The sequence below is a fragment of the Penicillium daleae genome (genome assembly GCF_028827525.1).
Source record: "Penicillium daleae strain IBT 16125 chromosome Unknown utg000001l_segment0_segment0, whole genome shotgun sequence".
Taxonomy (NCBI): Eukaryota; Fungi; Ascomycota; class Eurotiomycetes; order Eurotiales; family Aspergillaceae; genus Penicillium; species Penicillium daleae.
Genome location: NW_026623149.1, coordinates 1490086 through 1503870, shown reverse-complemented (window position 1 = coordinate 1503870; position 13785 = coordinate 1490086). Strand labels below are relative to the sequence as shown.

Here is a 13785-nt window from a genome sequence, read left to right as displayed (position 1 = left end):
TGACGCAAGCCGATCGCTTGGCTGGGGAGTCTTTTCCCTTGGCACGCCCCTTCGTTCTCGTGTGGACTCTCTGGGCTGTGGAGGTTGTCATTGCAGAGGGAAAAAAATGGCTGGCTTTGGCGGGTACTCGTACGCCGATTCGTGCACGTTTCGGCAAAATGGGCCGACGAGAAAGGGCCCTGCAGATCGAAGACTTAGATTTGCAGAGGGTGAAGGAATACAGTATATTGTACTGTAGTTCTCCTCCTTAGCGATGTTCCATCCAGTAGTCCTTTTTTTTTTTTTGGCTGATGGTGATCCCTTCAATCAAAATAAGATTACGGTCAGGACGTTGCATTCTGCTCGACGAGCTAAGGTGGTGACCGCTTCTTCGGTACACCGTACCTTAGTGGTACTTCAGAAACTGCCTTGTCTCACGGAGCATTTTGGTATAGACGGAGTATATTTCCGAACTTCGAGGTATATATTGGGTGTGCGCTTACTCCCTATCCCTGTATCTATGGGACCTATGAGATTTATGGGGCTTAAACTAACTAACTCAGGGGAAAACAAAGCCAGCAAATCCCAATTATCTGGTACCGTTTCGGGGCGGGGCGGCTTTTCCTGAATTGAAACTCGGTTGACACCTTCGCTTTCCACGGCTCGCCTCGCCTATAACACCTCAACTGGGAATGTGTTGCGACAGAGCCCTGCAACTAAACAATTGATTATATCGGATCAATTTTGATCAATTTGCATTGAAACATGCTATGACTCTGTTAGCCACGGAGGAGTTGCTGTTCGTATTGTATTCCTGAATCAGTGATTCAATCTTCTTGAATGGAAGTTTTATCCGTATATAGTTCCAAGGCACTCATGGCCAGTGCTTCGCGCTTCCCAGATCGGGGAGAGCGTGGAAAAGAAAAAGAAAAAAAGAACCCCAAAAGAAAACGAACTAGCTTGGTTTACTAAGCTGAGTTGACAAGTCGTTAAGTTAGTTAACTATCAATGGAGCATTTGGAAGCTATCCTAGCTATGGAGCACATAGCTCCCTGCCGCACTGACATGGCCACGAAGAACCATCCTGTCGTTGCAGAAAAGTCAATTTTACGGGGTCAACCCCCTTGACAGATATCGTCGTCTTCTTCTCGAGCTTCTTTTTCCCTCTCCTGCTCTTGAACGCCAATTAGCACTAATACTGAGTCTCCTTCCATCCCCTGTATAGCGCCGACCTTGAGCTCCACTAGTGGAGTTCGCAACTCTCCGAGACAGTGACTGTGACTGGGAGCTATGCGGTTCCCCTATGTGATCAGTGCGCCTTTTTCGAGAACAATCCAAGCAGCGAACACCCGCCGCATGGCCCGGCTCCCACGGAAGACGGAGCCTGATTGTCCTCCTACTACTCCTGTGGTGGTCTGCCGTACTCTACTCTGTATGCTCCGTACTCCGTATAGTTAGTGAGACTCCATCCAAACCCCGAAGCTACGGTGGCCGATCCTTGTATCTCGTAGTTGCTCCTCCAATACGGAGCCTCTATTTCGTATACATTTACTCCATCCTCCTAACGGAGGAATTGCTCCTAGCTTCCGTGCCCACATCTCTTTCCTGAGACAACAGTTCGGGGGGGGGGGGGGGGGGGGTTTCTAGCTTGTGGAGACAAAGACTACAGTCAAAACAACGGCGAGTCCACTTCACTATCCCGCTCATCTCTGCAGTCTGCACAGGTCCTCAGATCCTCAGGCGCCATTGCCGTTGAATCTTATCCCCTGGCCCTGGTGAAGATGTGAAACATGGCTGACGGCGCGAGCGCCCTACCCTTGTCACTTGACTTGATCGTTCCTTCCTGGCACGAACCACTATAGTACTTTATTCTTCTACCCCTTTTGATTTGTTTTTCTTCTTTCCAGGGGTAATTGGTTGAATTTACCGAGGTACTGAAGTCCAGAGCAGGCGGAGGCTGGACAAGTCAAGTCAAGACAAACCAAGTTAGAGGGGGTGGGAATCAGGGGCATTGGAATGCTTTGGAAAGAAATAAATCCGCGATTACGACAGCTACGGGATTGGAATCGTGTTTGATGACTGCATGTCATGCAGGAACCTCTCGTTCGAGTACAATAGGGTTGCCGATCAGCTAGAAATTTCTCTAGTTCCCCCACGTTGGGATCATTGCGAGTGCAACATCAGAAGCACCAAACAAAACAACCAGTGTTGGGTGGCCAGGTCCCACGGATGACTGCCAGGCTTTCCTCGTCCCACAACGAAAGAACGCGGTCTGTCTCCGTTCGGTACATCATCACCAATTAATTACCCGAACCCAATGGTCTAGGGGCTCCAAATCAGAGACCATTTCCCGGCAGGGCAGAATTCTCCTCATGCAGGTACAGCCACGCAGAGTTCGCCGGCTTGGCTTTTGATCGACATGACCACACAGCATGCGTTTAGCCTTGAGTCAGCCTTAACCTTGAGCCACTGCGGTTCTTTTGCGATTTGGACCCCACGATGTAGGATGCGAGATATGCCAGGAAAATAGGAATAATGTTTGACCCCATAAGGTTTCCGCGATGGATAAGATCGCCGCGGCGATTTCAGATTTGTGTGCAGGAGGGTCCCTTATACGCAATACTTGATGAATCGAAGGAGAGCGTTGGGGCTGACAGGCGAAAAATGACGCGGACATGTTCGCTAGGCTTCGTACTAGGCATGCGCTATTGGCAAGAATCAAACACGCCATCGTGATTAACATGTTGGGTTGCAAAACCGCCTTATGCCTGGTTCCATGATGCGATCGCAAGGCTTGCATTCAACGCAACGATATTGATGCATAGGAGTCTTGTTCATAAGCGATCTCGGACAGGTGGATGTGGCTGACCGAAGGCCAGCCATGCGCCGCAAGACAATACCCATTATAGGTATCGCTCCGCAGTGGCGATGGAAGGGGTCAAAGCAGCAGAGCGTTCAGCCCAAACCCTACACGTCTGCCGAATAGGCTAGCCTTCAGCTTCATGCAAGCTCCTCTTTGAGATTATCTCCGGAAGTCGCGCTAGAAGCCACTGCCTCCGGCGCGCCGCTCGTATTCTCTTCGGGATGTGCGAGCGACCCGGCTTCAGGCTTTGCTCCTGGTTGGGTTTCTTCTTGTTGAGGATCGTTGATGACGTCTTGGCTCTCGTGAGCAACAGGGATGTCTTTGATCTCTTCGTCCTGCGCACTATCGCCACCGAAAGAGATGTGTTTTGTTGTCGTGTCTCGATTAGCCCCCTCCTCGGGTGGCTGACTAGTCCTTTCAGTCCCTTCGGTGGGTTGAGGGGTCCCCGTCGGGACCTCCGGGCTTTCGAAGAGGGCGTTGAGGTTTTCCCCATCCTTGAATTTGTCGAATCTGGCAAGCTTTGTCTTTACTGACAAGCGGAGGAGGCGCCAAGTCTTGCTTGATTTGGCCTTTTCCGCGCTATCCTTGTCGTCTGCGGCCTGAGCCATATCGATATCCATCTCGTCGTCCATGATACCCATCATCAATGAATCTGCGGAGGGAACGGCGACCCGATCGGATTGCTTGAGCCGCTCGATGTTAGCCAACGCCTCGCTATCGGACAAGAACTTCAGATCCAGAGATCCCATTGGATAAGGTCGAAGTCGCTTGTTGGCGTAGGCTTTGGTTGCATGCTCTCGGGCTTGCATGTAATCGAGCACAGACACTGCTGGCCGCTCGATCGGTGGGCATCCTTCAGCCTTCCAGCGTACCCAATTCTTGTCTCTAGACAACACCGTATCCACCATCCGGAAGTAAAAGTTCCCACCATCGCCCTGACGGAGGTACCCCTCAATGCTTCTTCTCATATCCGCCGCCCATTTCGATTGTTCTTCACTCAAGACAAAGCCGTACAGGACAGACTTGTTTGTCGCGTCGGCCATGCGAGCCTTGGCGTTTGGAGTGAGAGACAACATGAAATCAATAAGGATGAGAGCTTGTACCAGAACGTGGCGTCTGAAGGCCGTGTCGCTAAATTCGAGATCAAATAGATCCCTACTCGTGAGGTACTTGGGGTTGAAGCTCGTTCCAATCTCAGCATCATCGGTGACACGCTTGCGCTTGTGGGTCTTTCGGGCTTCATCCGACGAGCGTGAGCCGCTCTTGCTCTCAAGTTCAGTGTTGATGTTCTTGAATGCAGAGAGTGTGGCATCAAGACCGGCTTTGAAGTCGGCGAATCGCTCCGAATCGAACATCTTGCTTGGGGCAGAGAAATAGGCTTGTAGACTCCAAAATACCGGATAAAGAGTGTCAAGGTCAACTTTTTCCTTTTTGTTGCTTCCTTTCCCTGCCTTGCCCTTCTTGTCTGTAGTGACCACCACCTTTGGAACTTGTGATGACACCTCTGGCTGCGTTGTACCGTCTGTTGGAACCTCAGTAGGTGAAGAGTCCTCATTTCCATCAGCCATAATTGTGTCTTCGTCATTTTTGGCAGTTTGCTTAGAGACATCGTCGTAAGTCGTCACATTTTCAGTGTGGAATTCGCCCCGCAGATTGACAGAGCTCTTGTCCCCGAGTGGGAAGCTCTGAAACAGGAAGATGAAGACCCGACCACAGAACACCGTATCTTCAGCGCGGGATAGTCGGCGGAGGAGTTCGTTACAAGATCTCAAGATGACGAGGCTCTTCTGTTTGAAATGTTTCTGAGAAAGTCAGTACACGGGTCAAATCTCACCAAGAATGACCAACCAACACATACCTTGATATTCCGGTCGCGGCGCGACTCCAAGTAATCAAAAACCTTTCGACAGCCATCAATTGTTTGGCTGTCCAGGAGCTCCTCAATCAGCCAAAATATCAGGCCGGGTTCACATTGTTCTGTGACGTGTTAGGGAGGCTGCTTGTAAACTCTCGCGTAGCTGGAGGCGACTGACCGTTGTCGGAAAAGATAGAGACAATGTCCAGTAGATTCCAGATATGAATAAAAGAAGGGTCTTGGATAGAAGTTGAGGCCTGTACTCGTAGATTGGAAATTTAGTATTCATGCCGGCCATGTAGAGGGCTTCCGTCAACGCCGAGCTCTCTTACCAGGATGCGGTAGAACTTCTCGCGAAAGGCAATCTCAACGGCAGCAAACTGGGTCTGCGGGTTAAGTTCCTTCACAACTTCCTGCTTTTCGGTAGGAACCTGCCAGATCGGTTCTCCCAGGGTTCCCTCGGTCAATGGCGGTTCGATTTGAGAATTGGGCTTCACTTGCGCTGCGCGCTCCAGAAGCCGGTCGACGACCTCCTTGTAGAGGCGCACCGCCTCAAGTTCGGGGGCCGCCATCTTTTAGAGGCGAGAGGAGTGTGAAACGCGACAATTGTGGTCGCAAGGAGCTTCTGAGGGGAGGAAAGGAAGATGAAAACACGGGGGTGACAGTTAGTTTGCGGCTCGGCGGAGAGGAGTGCCAAGACTGTTGGAAAAGCTCCCCCCAGCTAAGGCCGCCTGTTGCGCTCAGTTTGGAATTCTGCTTAGTAAGTGTCTTCGGACTGGCAGAAAACCAATTCCGTCGCACGATGTTTCTTTAATATGCAAGCGGTGAGATAAGCGGTAGCCATTTTATGTGGCTGACTAAGTTTTTGGCAAGATGATCTCAATTGACAGCCCAAGCTTCACTTGGAAGTTCCCGACGTGCGCAGATCCACACCGCGCCTTCGACCGCCCCCAGTCTTTCAGGATCAGGGACAAGTGCTGTGATGGCGCATAGTCTGGAGTCCCGGCCGACCGTGGTGGATTTCCGCGAGGACAACCCTTGGGTGAAGCTGGCCCAGGCACAGTGGTCCGATGCAAAGAAGGTCCGCAAGGTCAAGCCTGCGGTGATTAAACAGCAATTATGGGATCCTTTGGAAGCGGAAGGCTTCACCAATCGCTCGCTGTTGATCTTGGAAAACCTGAATGTTCTGGAAAAGTATGTTTGTCCTCCGGTGACATTGCTTCCATATCTTCGCAGGGCTAACTAGTTTCGCGTGCAGGTTCCTTTGGCCGACGTACACCGAGGATGCCTCGAATCATCACGTTCTTCTGATTGCCTTGGTCGTCAGTGTCAAGTATCGCGAGCATCTGCCAATATGGGGTGAGTCAATGCGACAATTTATTCGGGCTTGTGCCTTGGGATCATGTTCGCTGACCGGAACTTGCAGACATTTTTTCTGATCGCGCCGATGATTTCTCAAGCCTATTCCATCGGATCCTGTCCATGAGCATTGATCCATCATTGTCTACTCAGTCTCGGATGTCAATCGTCTCCTTCATTATCGGTGCCTTCCAATCGCTTGAAAATGTCCTGATCCGAAAAGAATGCGCCCCGCTCGTTTCAATCTCGATATGGCACAATCTAGCCAGCGATGAGGCCAGGGAGCGCGTAATCTCCAAATCGGCAACATTGAAGAAGGCTTGGAGGGCGGTGGGCAAGCGCTACGATGCGGGAGATGATGCCGCCAAGGCGAAGATGCGGTTCGAGCGGTCATGGCTGTATACCATGTTGCTTGTTTTCTTGCAGAAGCTGAACGGCACGGAGAAAGAGCAACCGGAGAATCTACTGTACTGCGAGCGCTTCTTGGAGTTGCTGGTAGATCTTTTGAGCCAGCTTCCGACTCGGCGGTACGTGAACACACTGCTGAAGGACTTGAACCTTCTGCCCGTTATCCGCCTGTCGCAGCTCTACCACATTCCTGAAAATGCGCTTTTCCGCGATCTTTACAACCTTCTCAAGCATTTCATCTTCTTTGCAATCGATGATTACTCCGGCGAGGCGCTTTCTCCCCAGGCGGTTTATGATCTACACTGCCAGGAGCTGGCACGACTGCAGAGAACTGCCATGAAATCCTTCAAGGAGAAGCTGATGATACTCGCACTCTCGAACCTGGGTGCTATTGAACAGCGATCGGAGTTGGAAGGGCAACTGTCCTCCTTGGACGAGCCAGAGCTCCAACAACTATGCACACAGCTAGGATTCCGGACAAGCTATCCAAAGTCGTCGAACATCACTCCAGGTCGACAGCTTTATTTGGAGACCCTCTCCTCTTTCTACGAGCGAAAACTTTCTTTCCAGGAAGTCGCTGCTCAGCTCAGCATCATCCCAACGGAAGACAGCTTGTACGACCCCGCCTTGTTGAGAAGCGAATCCTACGATGGATCGAGGCCCCTTGCAATCCCCAAATTGAATCTTCAGTATCTGAGCATTGGGGACTTCCTTTGGCGCTCATTCCTTCTCTACCGGTCTGAGGCTTTCTTCCAAATTCGCAAGGATATCGAATCGATTGTGAAACGGATGCAGCCCAAGGCAAACCGGGATGGAAGTGTAAAATTTGACGGCTTCTCTCGAATGGCTATTCCGATCTCCAAACCTGCCATTGTTGAAGTTGCCCCGGCCAAGGTTGGCTCTCCTAACCCGGCGTTTGTTCGGGCCGAGATTGCCATCGAAGTTGGTCGCCTCGCAGAGAACGTTCGCAAAGAATGGGATGCTCTTCGCCCCGATGATGCGATCTATCTACTAGCTGTTCAGACACCCTCTCCCGCACGAATGGGAATGCTGGACCAAATGCCAGACACTCCATGCATGACTCACCTGCGCACAGCGCTGGTTGTGCAGGTTCTCGATGAACAAGGCCGTCCATTACGCCAGCCAGCCGCGGGTCAGACAAACGGATATCAATCCCGGCCAAGAGTGCGCAAGCTCCTTGTCAACCTGGATGTCGAGGCGTTCAAGACGGACAAAGACCGTCAATCGCACGGCAAGGCGGACATCTACCCCTCAATCAACGTTGTGGCGCGGAGGAAGGCCAGGGAAAATAATTTCAAGTCTGTTCTTGAAACTATGCAAAAGCTCATTGTTTCAGACATGACTCTCCCGTCTTGGCTTCAGGATGTTTTCCTCGGATATGGAGACCCTGCGGGCGCACAGTATACACAGCTGTCAAACAAACTCCAGTCTGTGGATTTCCTGGACACCTTCCTGGACTGGCCTCATCTTGTTGAGAGCTTCCCCGGCAGGACAATTGAACCGTCGGGCGCTGAAACATCCAGTTTTGGTCCTCCCTACGTCCTTGAATGGGCTGAGGGCGAGGCAAGTGCGGCTCCTACTGCTCCGCAGAAAAAGCGCCGCCGAGAGCAAGTCGAACCGACTAAGCAAGAACCCACTCCTATGCGTGTGTCAACGTATAAGCCACCCAACCCGGGCCCTTACCCTGTTGATGCCCCCAAGCTCAACAAAGTTCGCTTTACACCTGCTCAAGTAGAAGCAATTGCATCCGGCACGCAGCCAGGTCTGACGGTGATCGTGGGACCACCTGGTACCGGCAAGACTGATGTTGCAACCCAAATCATTAACAACCTTTACCACAACTTCCCCAACGAGCGCACACTTCTCATCGCCCACAGCAATCAAGCGCTCAACCAGCTCTTCGAGAAAATTACTGCGCTTGATATCGACGAACGCCACCTGCTCCGTTTAGGTCACGGCGAGGAAGAGCTAGATACCGAATCTAACTATAGCAAGTACGGCCGGGTCGAATCATTCCTTGACAATCGAAACTATTACCTATCGGAAGTCATGCGACTTGCGGCATCAATTCAGGTAGAAGGCGCTCATGGAAACTCTTGCGAGACGGCAGGCTATTTCAATACTGTCCATGTTCAGCCGGCGTGGGCGAAATTCTGGGATCATGCCCATTCTGAAGAAGTCTCAGGAGAGGACATTATCACCTCTTTCCCATTCCATGCGTTCTTTGCAGATGCTCCTCAACCTCTGTTTGGCGAAGGAGCGTCTAAGGAGGCCATTTTGGATGTTGCCTCTGGTTGCCAAAGGCACATCGAGCGAATCTTTTCTGAACTAGAGGATATTCGGCCCTTTGAAATTCTGCGCCAGCCACGAGATAAAGCTAATTATCTACTGATCAAGGAAGCCCGAGTGATTGCGATGACCTCCACGCACGCAGCAATGCGCCGACAGGAGATCGCGGACTTGGGCTTCCATTACGATAACGTGGTTATGGAAGAAGCTGCGCAGATTACCGAAATAGAGAGCTTCATTCCTACTGCACTTCAGAACATGAAGAATGGCGAGCTTCCTCTCAAGCGAGTTGTGTTATGTGGCGACCACTTCCAAAACTCCCCCATCATCCAGAACATTGCTTTCCGTCAATATGCACACTTCGAGCAGAGTCTTTTCCTGCGACTGGCGCGACTTGGTGTTCCGGTGATCACACTGGATAAGCAGGGTCGTTCCAGGCCGAGCATCGCCGAGTTGTTCCGTTGGCGCTACCATGAGCTGGGTGATCTTGCAGCCGTGGAAACCGTGGAGGAATTCAAGCAGGCAAATGCTGGGTTCCAATACGATTACCAGTTCATCAATGTCCCTGACTATCAGGGTACCGGTGAGCGGGAGCCAACGCCACACTTCATGCAGAACTTGGGCGAGGCAGAGTATGCTGTGGCGCTGTACCAATACATGCGACTCTTGGGATACCCGGCAGCGAAAATCTCAATCTTGGCGACGTATGCTGGTCAGACGGCTTTGATTCGTGATGTGCTGAGCCATCGCTGCGCAAAGAACCCCCTGTTCGGAATGCCCAAGATTGTCACGACTGTGGATAGATACCAAGGAGAGCAGAATGACTGTGAGTGTTTTTTTCTTCCCTCAGTAAGAGAATTCCAACCAATGCTAACATTAATCACCCCCAGACGTCATTCTGTCTCTAACCCGTACTCGCACTGTGGGCTACCTTCGTGATGTTCGTCGTCTCACCGTTGCGCTATCCCGCGCTCGTCTGGGCTTGTACATCCTTGGTCGCCGTGAAGTGTTCGAGTCGTGCTATGAGCTTAAGCCCGCATTTGACCGTCTCTTGCAGCGTCCGGATAAGCTGATGCTTGCTCCGGGTGAGATGTTCCCCACCACCCGAGCGCTGGACGCTCCGGTCGAGGGCTCACCCATGGAAAGTGTTGAGCATCTTGGTCAGTATGTGTTCGAAATGACCCAGGCCAAGGTCAAAGCGATGGGCGATGGTGATATGGTTGTCGATACCACCGCAGCAAATGGCGAAGAGCTGCCTGTCGAGGAAGACGATGAAATGCTTGGTGCCGACGAAGATCAGGATGAGGATATTATTGTATGAACATGCGTTCCCAGACATTGCCCCTTCGAAATTTAGGGGCTATCAAAAAACTTCAAATAGATGTATGTTCTCAATGATATCTTCAGAGTTGTGACCCATTTTCCTTTGGAAATTTACAGCGGAATGGATAGGATTGAGGTCATTTCCAACCTTAGAAAGCTATGAGGGAGAACTGCAGACTGCAGTGAATCTACTCTGATTAAATCTAGGCGTGAAGAATTCCTGGCTGCCTATAATGAACCATGTAATTGTTGATAACTCCTAGATGCTGGACATCCAGTCCAGCCGATGCCTACTTTAGTTCAAGTTGGTTTATGAGACGACGATAGATGTCGGCTACAACTCGACCGGGAAAATCAGACCTTTCATTCTATCTCTATTATAGAAGTGATGAATGGGCACCTCATGCCCTACTTGCTCGTACTGATCCCATCCAAGGTGTCGCTGGAGGATTGATATCCTGCTGAATGCTTTCGTATTCTCTATTCCACAAAATTGCTTCTAATCTTGCTGAAGCTTGTTTATTTCCTCGACAATGTTCTGAGGATCCTTCCAAGCAAAGCTAACATATCTTTTCGAAGAGTTAGTTTACACAAGACAAATGTAGTAACGCAGGATTAAAGAGAGCAACTTACTTGGTGTGGCTTCCACGAGCGACGACATCGCCCTTCTCGTTGGTAAACTTGATGTTGGTGTATGCGAGGGTTTTGCCAACTGTTGAATATTAGCAGGATTATACCACGAGAGATCATTGTCGATTCATACACTTGTCACAGGTGACCTCCTAAAAGCTTGTTAGTATACTGTATTTCCGATACAAGATAAAGGTAATCAGACTTACTGCCATGATTTTGTCACCAATCTTACCACCAGAACTGAGATAAGTTACTGAACGACAGTTTGAGTAAGTTGTTTGTAAGTAGACGCGGAGGCTCTTGCTCTGCGCAAGGCCAGTGTTGCTCGTGGCTAACATACCATTCAGGTCAGTGGACACGCCAGTGGCGAATAGTCCACGAGAAGCAACAGCTAAAGAACCTCCAAGGTCAACTAGGAAGTGATGTCAGTCCGAACCAGTGTCTTCAATGTATAGGTGGTCCAGTTACGTACCCATGCTTGCAATAGTACCGCCATGAAGGATATTCAAGCGGTTCTGAGATGAGAAGTACGTTAGCTGAAGAATTCATAAAATCAAGTATTGGCCAAATTTGCACAATTGAATGGAACAAACGAAGTGACCACAATTATTGAAAGAAATTTGCTTACAGTATGTTCCTTCTGGATGTCCAGTTCAAAATTGACAGTTCCGGGTCTGGCCGCAGTGACGCGCAGCTAGATGCAGTGACCAGAGGCATTAACAAATGAGCGCTATATACAAGCCTTTCAAAGACCTACATTATTCAACAGCCTTTCAACAAGATGTTAGTTATCTCGATCAACTGGATGCTTCGGTTCTCTCAGGATATTGGATGACTGGTATAGCTTACCGAGGCTCTAAACCCGAAGTAGCCCGAAAGGACTCCCAGACCTAATTGGACATACATATCAGCGATGGACCTAAAGTGAGCTAACTCAAATAGTTAGCACTCACAGACTTGACAAATCTCAGGGCGGTCATTTTGGGAGAGTTGCGAGCAGTTGGACGTTGAGAAGCAAGAGCCGAAGATCGGTAGATGGCCAGGAGCATCCATCCCGGAAACTGCGTCAAGTGGCCGCACCGGTCACCGTACACAGCACTCTTCATCAAGCATGACTTCACCGAGCACCTCTCTTTGCACTGAGCTACAGAGACTCCAGGTCTCTCGGGTTACCACCATGGCGGCATCTACGTCTCGTCCCCTCGAGTACCTGGAAAGCCTGCCTGGAATGACCTTCAACAAGCTGTACCAACAGCCATCCACTGCCCTCGCTATCTTTCGGCGAATGCTACCTGATCTGGGTATCCAGAGCTCTCCACACGTCGATCGCAGCTTTGAGACTGACAGTGAGAACAGCAAAATGCTTTGTCATGGCACTTCTTTATTTGAAGGATCCTTTACCTACGCAGGATCTTGAGCTCTGGGTCAAAGCGGAGAGCAAGAAGTGAGCGCGCATCGTCCCCAACCTTCCTTGTTCAGATTGGTGTCGCTGATATTAGAAAATCGACTAAAAGGCAGCGGGATAATGCACTCTCCATCTTGGGCCGGCTTCATATTCTATCAAAGACTCTCACCGCCGACAATGTCAGCGCTTACATGGTCACCAATCCATTCGCATCTTCTCTCCGAAAGGCCCTCATGGGCTCTGAAGATTCCCAGTCTTTTGGTGTCTTCTCCCAAGTCCCCGGCGAACACCCCGTGTCAATCACCGACCTGGATGAATATGCCCGACGACAGTGGGAAGGTGTGCTGGGTTACATGGTTGGAACGAGTGCTCTTAGTGGACAACGGGATGTAAACCTCAGCAAGGGTGTCAAACAACTGCTTCAAGCTGGTCATCTTGTCGAGATTCGCGATCGCCGAGTGGACATTACAAAGGATGGCTTCGGGTTCGTGCTGCAGGACGTCAGCACACAAGTTTGGCATATACTAATCCTCTATGTCGAGAGCGCTGAGGCTATCGGTATGGACAGCGTCGAGGTCCTCTCATTCTTGTTCCTGCTCAGTAGTTTGGAGCTAGGTCAATCTTATGAGAAGAAGTACCTCTCGTCTGTTCAGCTTCGGACCCTTGCCGACCTCACCGACTTTGGCATCGTTTATCAAGAATCGCCCGAAGCAACCCGCTTCTACCCAACACGACTGGCGACTACACTGACTTCCGACTCCAGTGCTCTGGGTAGCACTGTTGGTAGCTCGTTGACTGGGCCCGCAGGCCAGCCCGGCGCCTCGGGTACAGGTTCGGGCTTCATCGTCATCGAAACCAACTACCGCGTCTACGCATACACATCCTCGCCACTTCAAATCTCCTTGATCTCCCTCTTCACAACCCTCAAGTACCGCTTCCCAAATTTGGTCACCGGCAAAGTCACCCGGCAATCAGTGCGCCGCGCCATCGATATGGGCATTACCGCGGACCAGATCATTTCATATCTACACACTCACGCGCACCCGCAACTACGCAAGCACAATGCCGGCCATTCGACCTCCAATACAGCAGGCGTCCCGCCCTCTGTCCTTCCGCCCACCGTGACAGATCAGATTCGACTGTGGCAGTTGGAGCGAGATCGGCTCCGAGCTACTGCCGGATTTCTGTTCAAGGACTTCACCACTTTACAGGAATACCAGGCTCCATGTCAGTATGCGGCGGAGATTGGCGTTCTGGTGTGGAAGTCGGACCGAAAGCGCATGTTCTTCGTGACTCGGCATGAGCAAGTTGCCGCATTCCTCCGAAGCAAGAAATAAGGACGGGTATCTCGGTCTGGGGGCAATCCCAGATCTTATTGGGTATTCTGCATTCGATTGGTTTGGGGATTTGATACAAAAGCATCTGGTACCAGGCTGGCGTTCTGAGAGACCTCGATGGGGCATTTAACGAAATCACGATGATATTTTTAGTTCATACCATTTTCCCCGTCAAATTGTACAATACAAAGGTTTTTTTACTCATTTTATTCCCTGCTTCTATATTTCTCCCAAACCTTTGCTCGCGCCAGGAACAATAAACGACACATCCTGTTGTTGGCGCATATTCCGCTGTAAGTGGTGAAGTGTTCGC

General features: G+C 50.6%; 4 protein-coding genes across 4 annotated transcripts; 2 read left to right on the top strand and 2 right to left on the bottom strand.

The window, feature by feature from the left end:
• Window positions 1–2979: 2979 nt before the first annotated feature.
• On the bottom strand, window positions 2980–5269 carry N7458_000445 (THO complex subunit THO1/HPR1; the record flags this gene model as incomplete). Its single annotated transcript, XM_056903839.1, has 4 exons — window positions 2980–4644; window positions 4701–4819; window positions 4876–4954; window positions 5030–5269. 4 exons carry the CDS (start codon window positions 5267–5269, stop codon window positions 2980–2982), a joined length of 2103 nt encoding a protein of 700 aa, XP_056771606.1.
• A 320-nt stretch (window positions 5270–5589) lies between these two features.
• Window positions 5590–10095, top strand: N7458_000444 (RNA helicase aquarius; the record flags this gene model as incomplete). The annotated part of the gene is made up of 4 exons (XM_056903838.1): window positions 5590–5891; window positions 5956–6056; window positions 6124–9600; window positions 9665–10095. Coding segments are annotated over 4 exons (4311 nt in total), but the record flags the coding sequence as incomplete, so codon positions are not given.
• A 501-nt stretch (window positions 10096–10596) lies between these two features.
• On the bottom strand, window positions 10597–11710 carry N7458_000443 (PaaI family thioesterase; the record flags this gene model as incomplete). Its single annotated transcript, XM_056903837.1, has 9 exons — window positions 10597–10666; window positions 10731–10809; window positions 10861–10879; window positions 10937–11142; window positions 11203–11245; window positions 11359–11424; window positions 11488–11500; window positions 11580–11620; window positions 11684–11710. The coding sequence occupies 9 exons, from the start codon at window positions 11708–11710 to the stop codon at window positions 10597–10599; spliced, it is 564 nt and encodes a 187-aa protein (XP_056771604.1).
• A 131-nt stretch (window positions 11711–11841) lies between these two features.
• Window positions 11842–13472, top strand: N7458_000442 (TFIIH/NER complex subunit TFB2; the record flags this gene model as incomplete). Its single annotated transcript, XM_056903836.1, has 3 exons — window positions 11842–12031; window positions 12087–12174; window positions 12245–13472. The coding sequence occupies 3 exons, from the start codon at window positions 11842–11844 to the stop codon at window positions 13470–13472; spliced, it is 1506 nt and encodes a 501-aa protein (XP_056771603.1).
• Window positions 13473–13785: the final 313 nt, after the last annotated feature.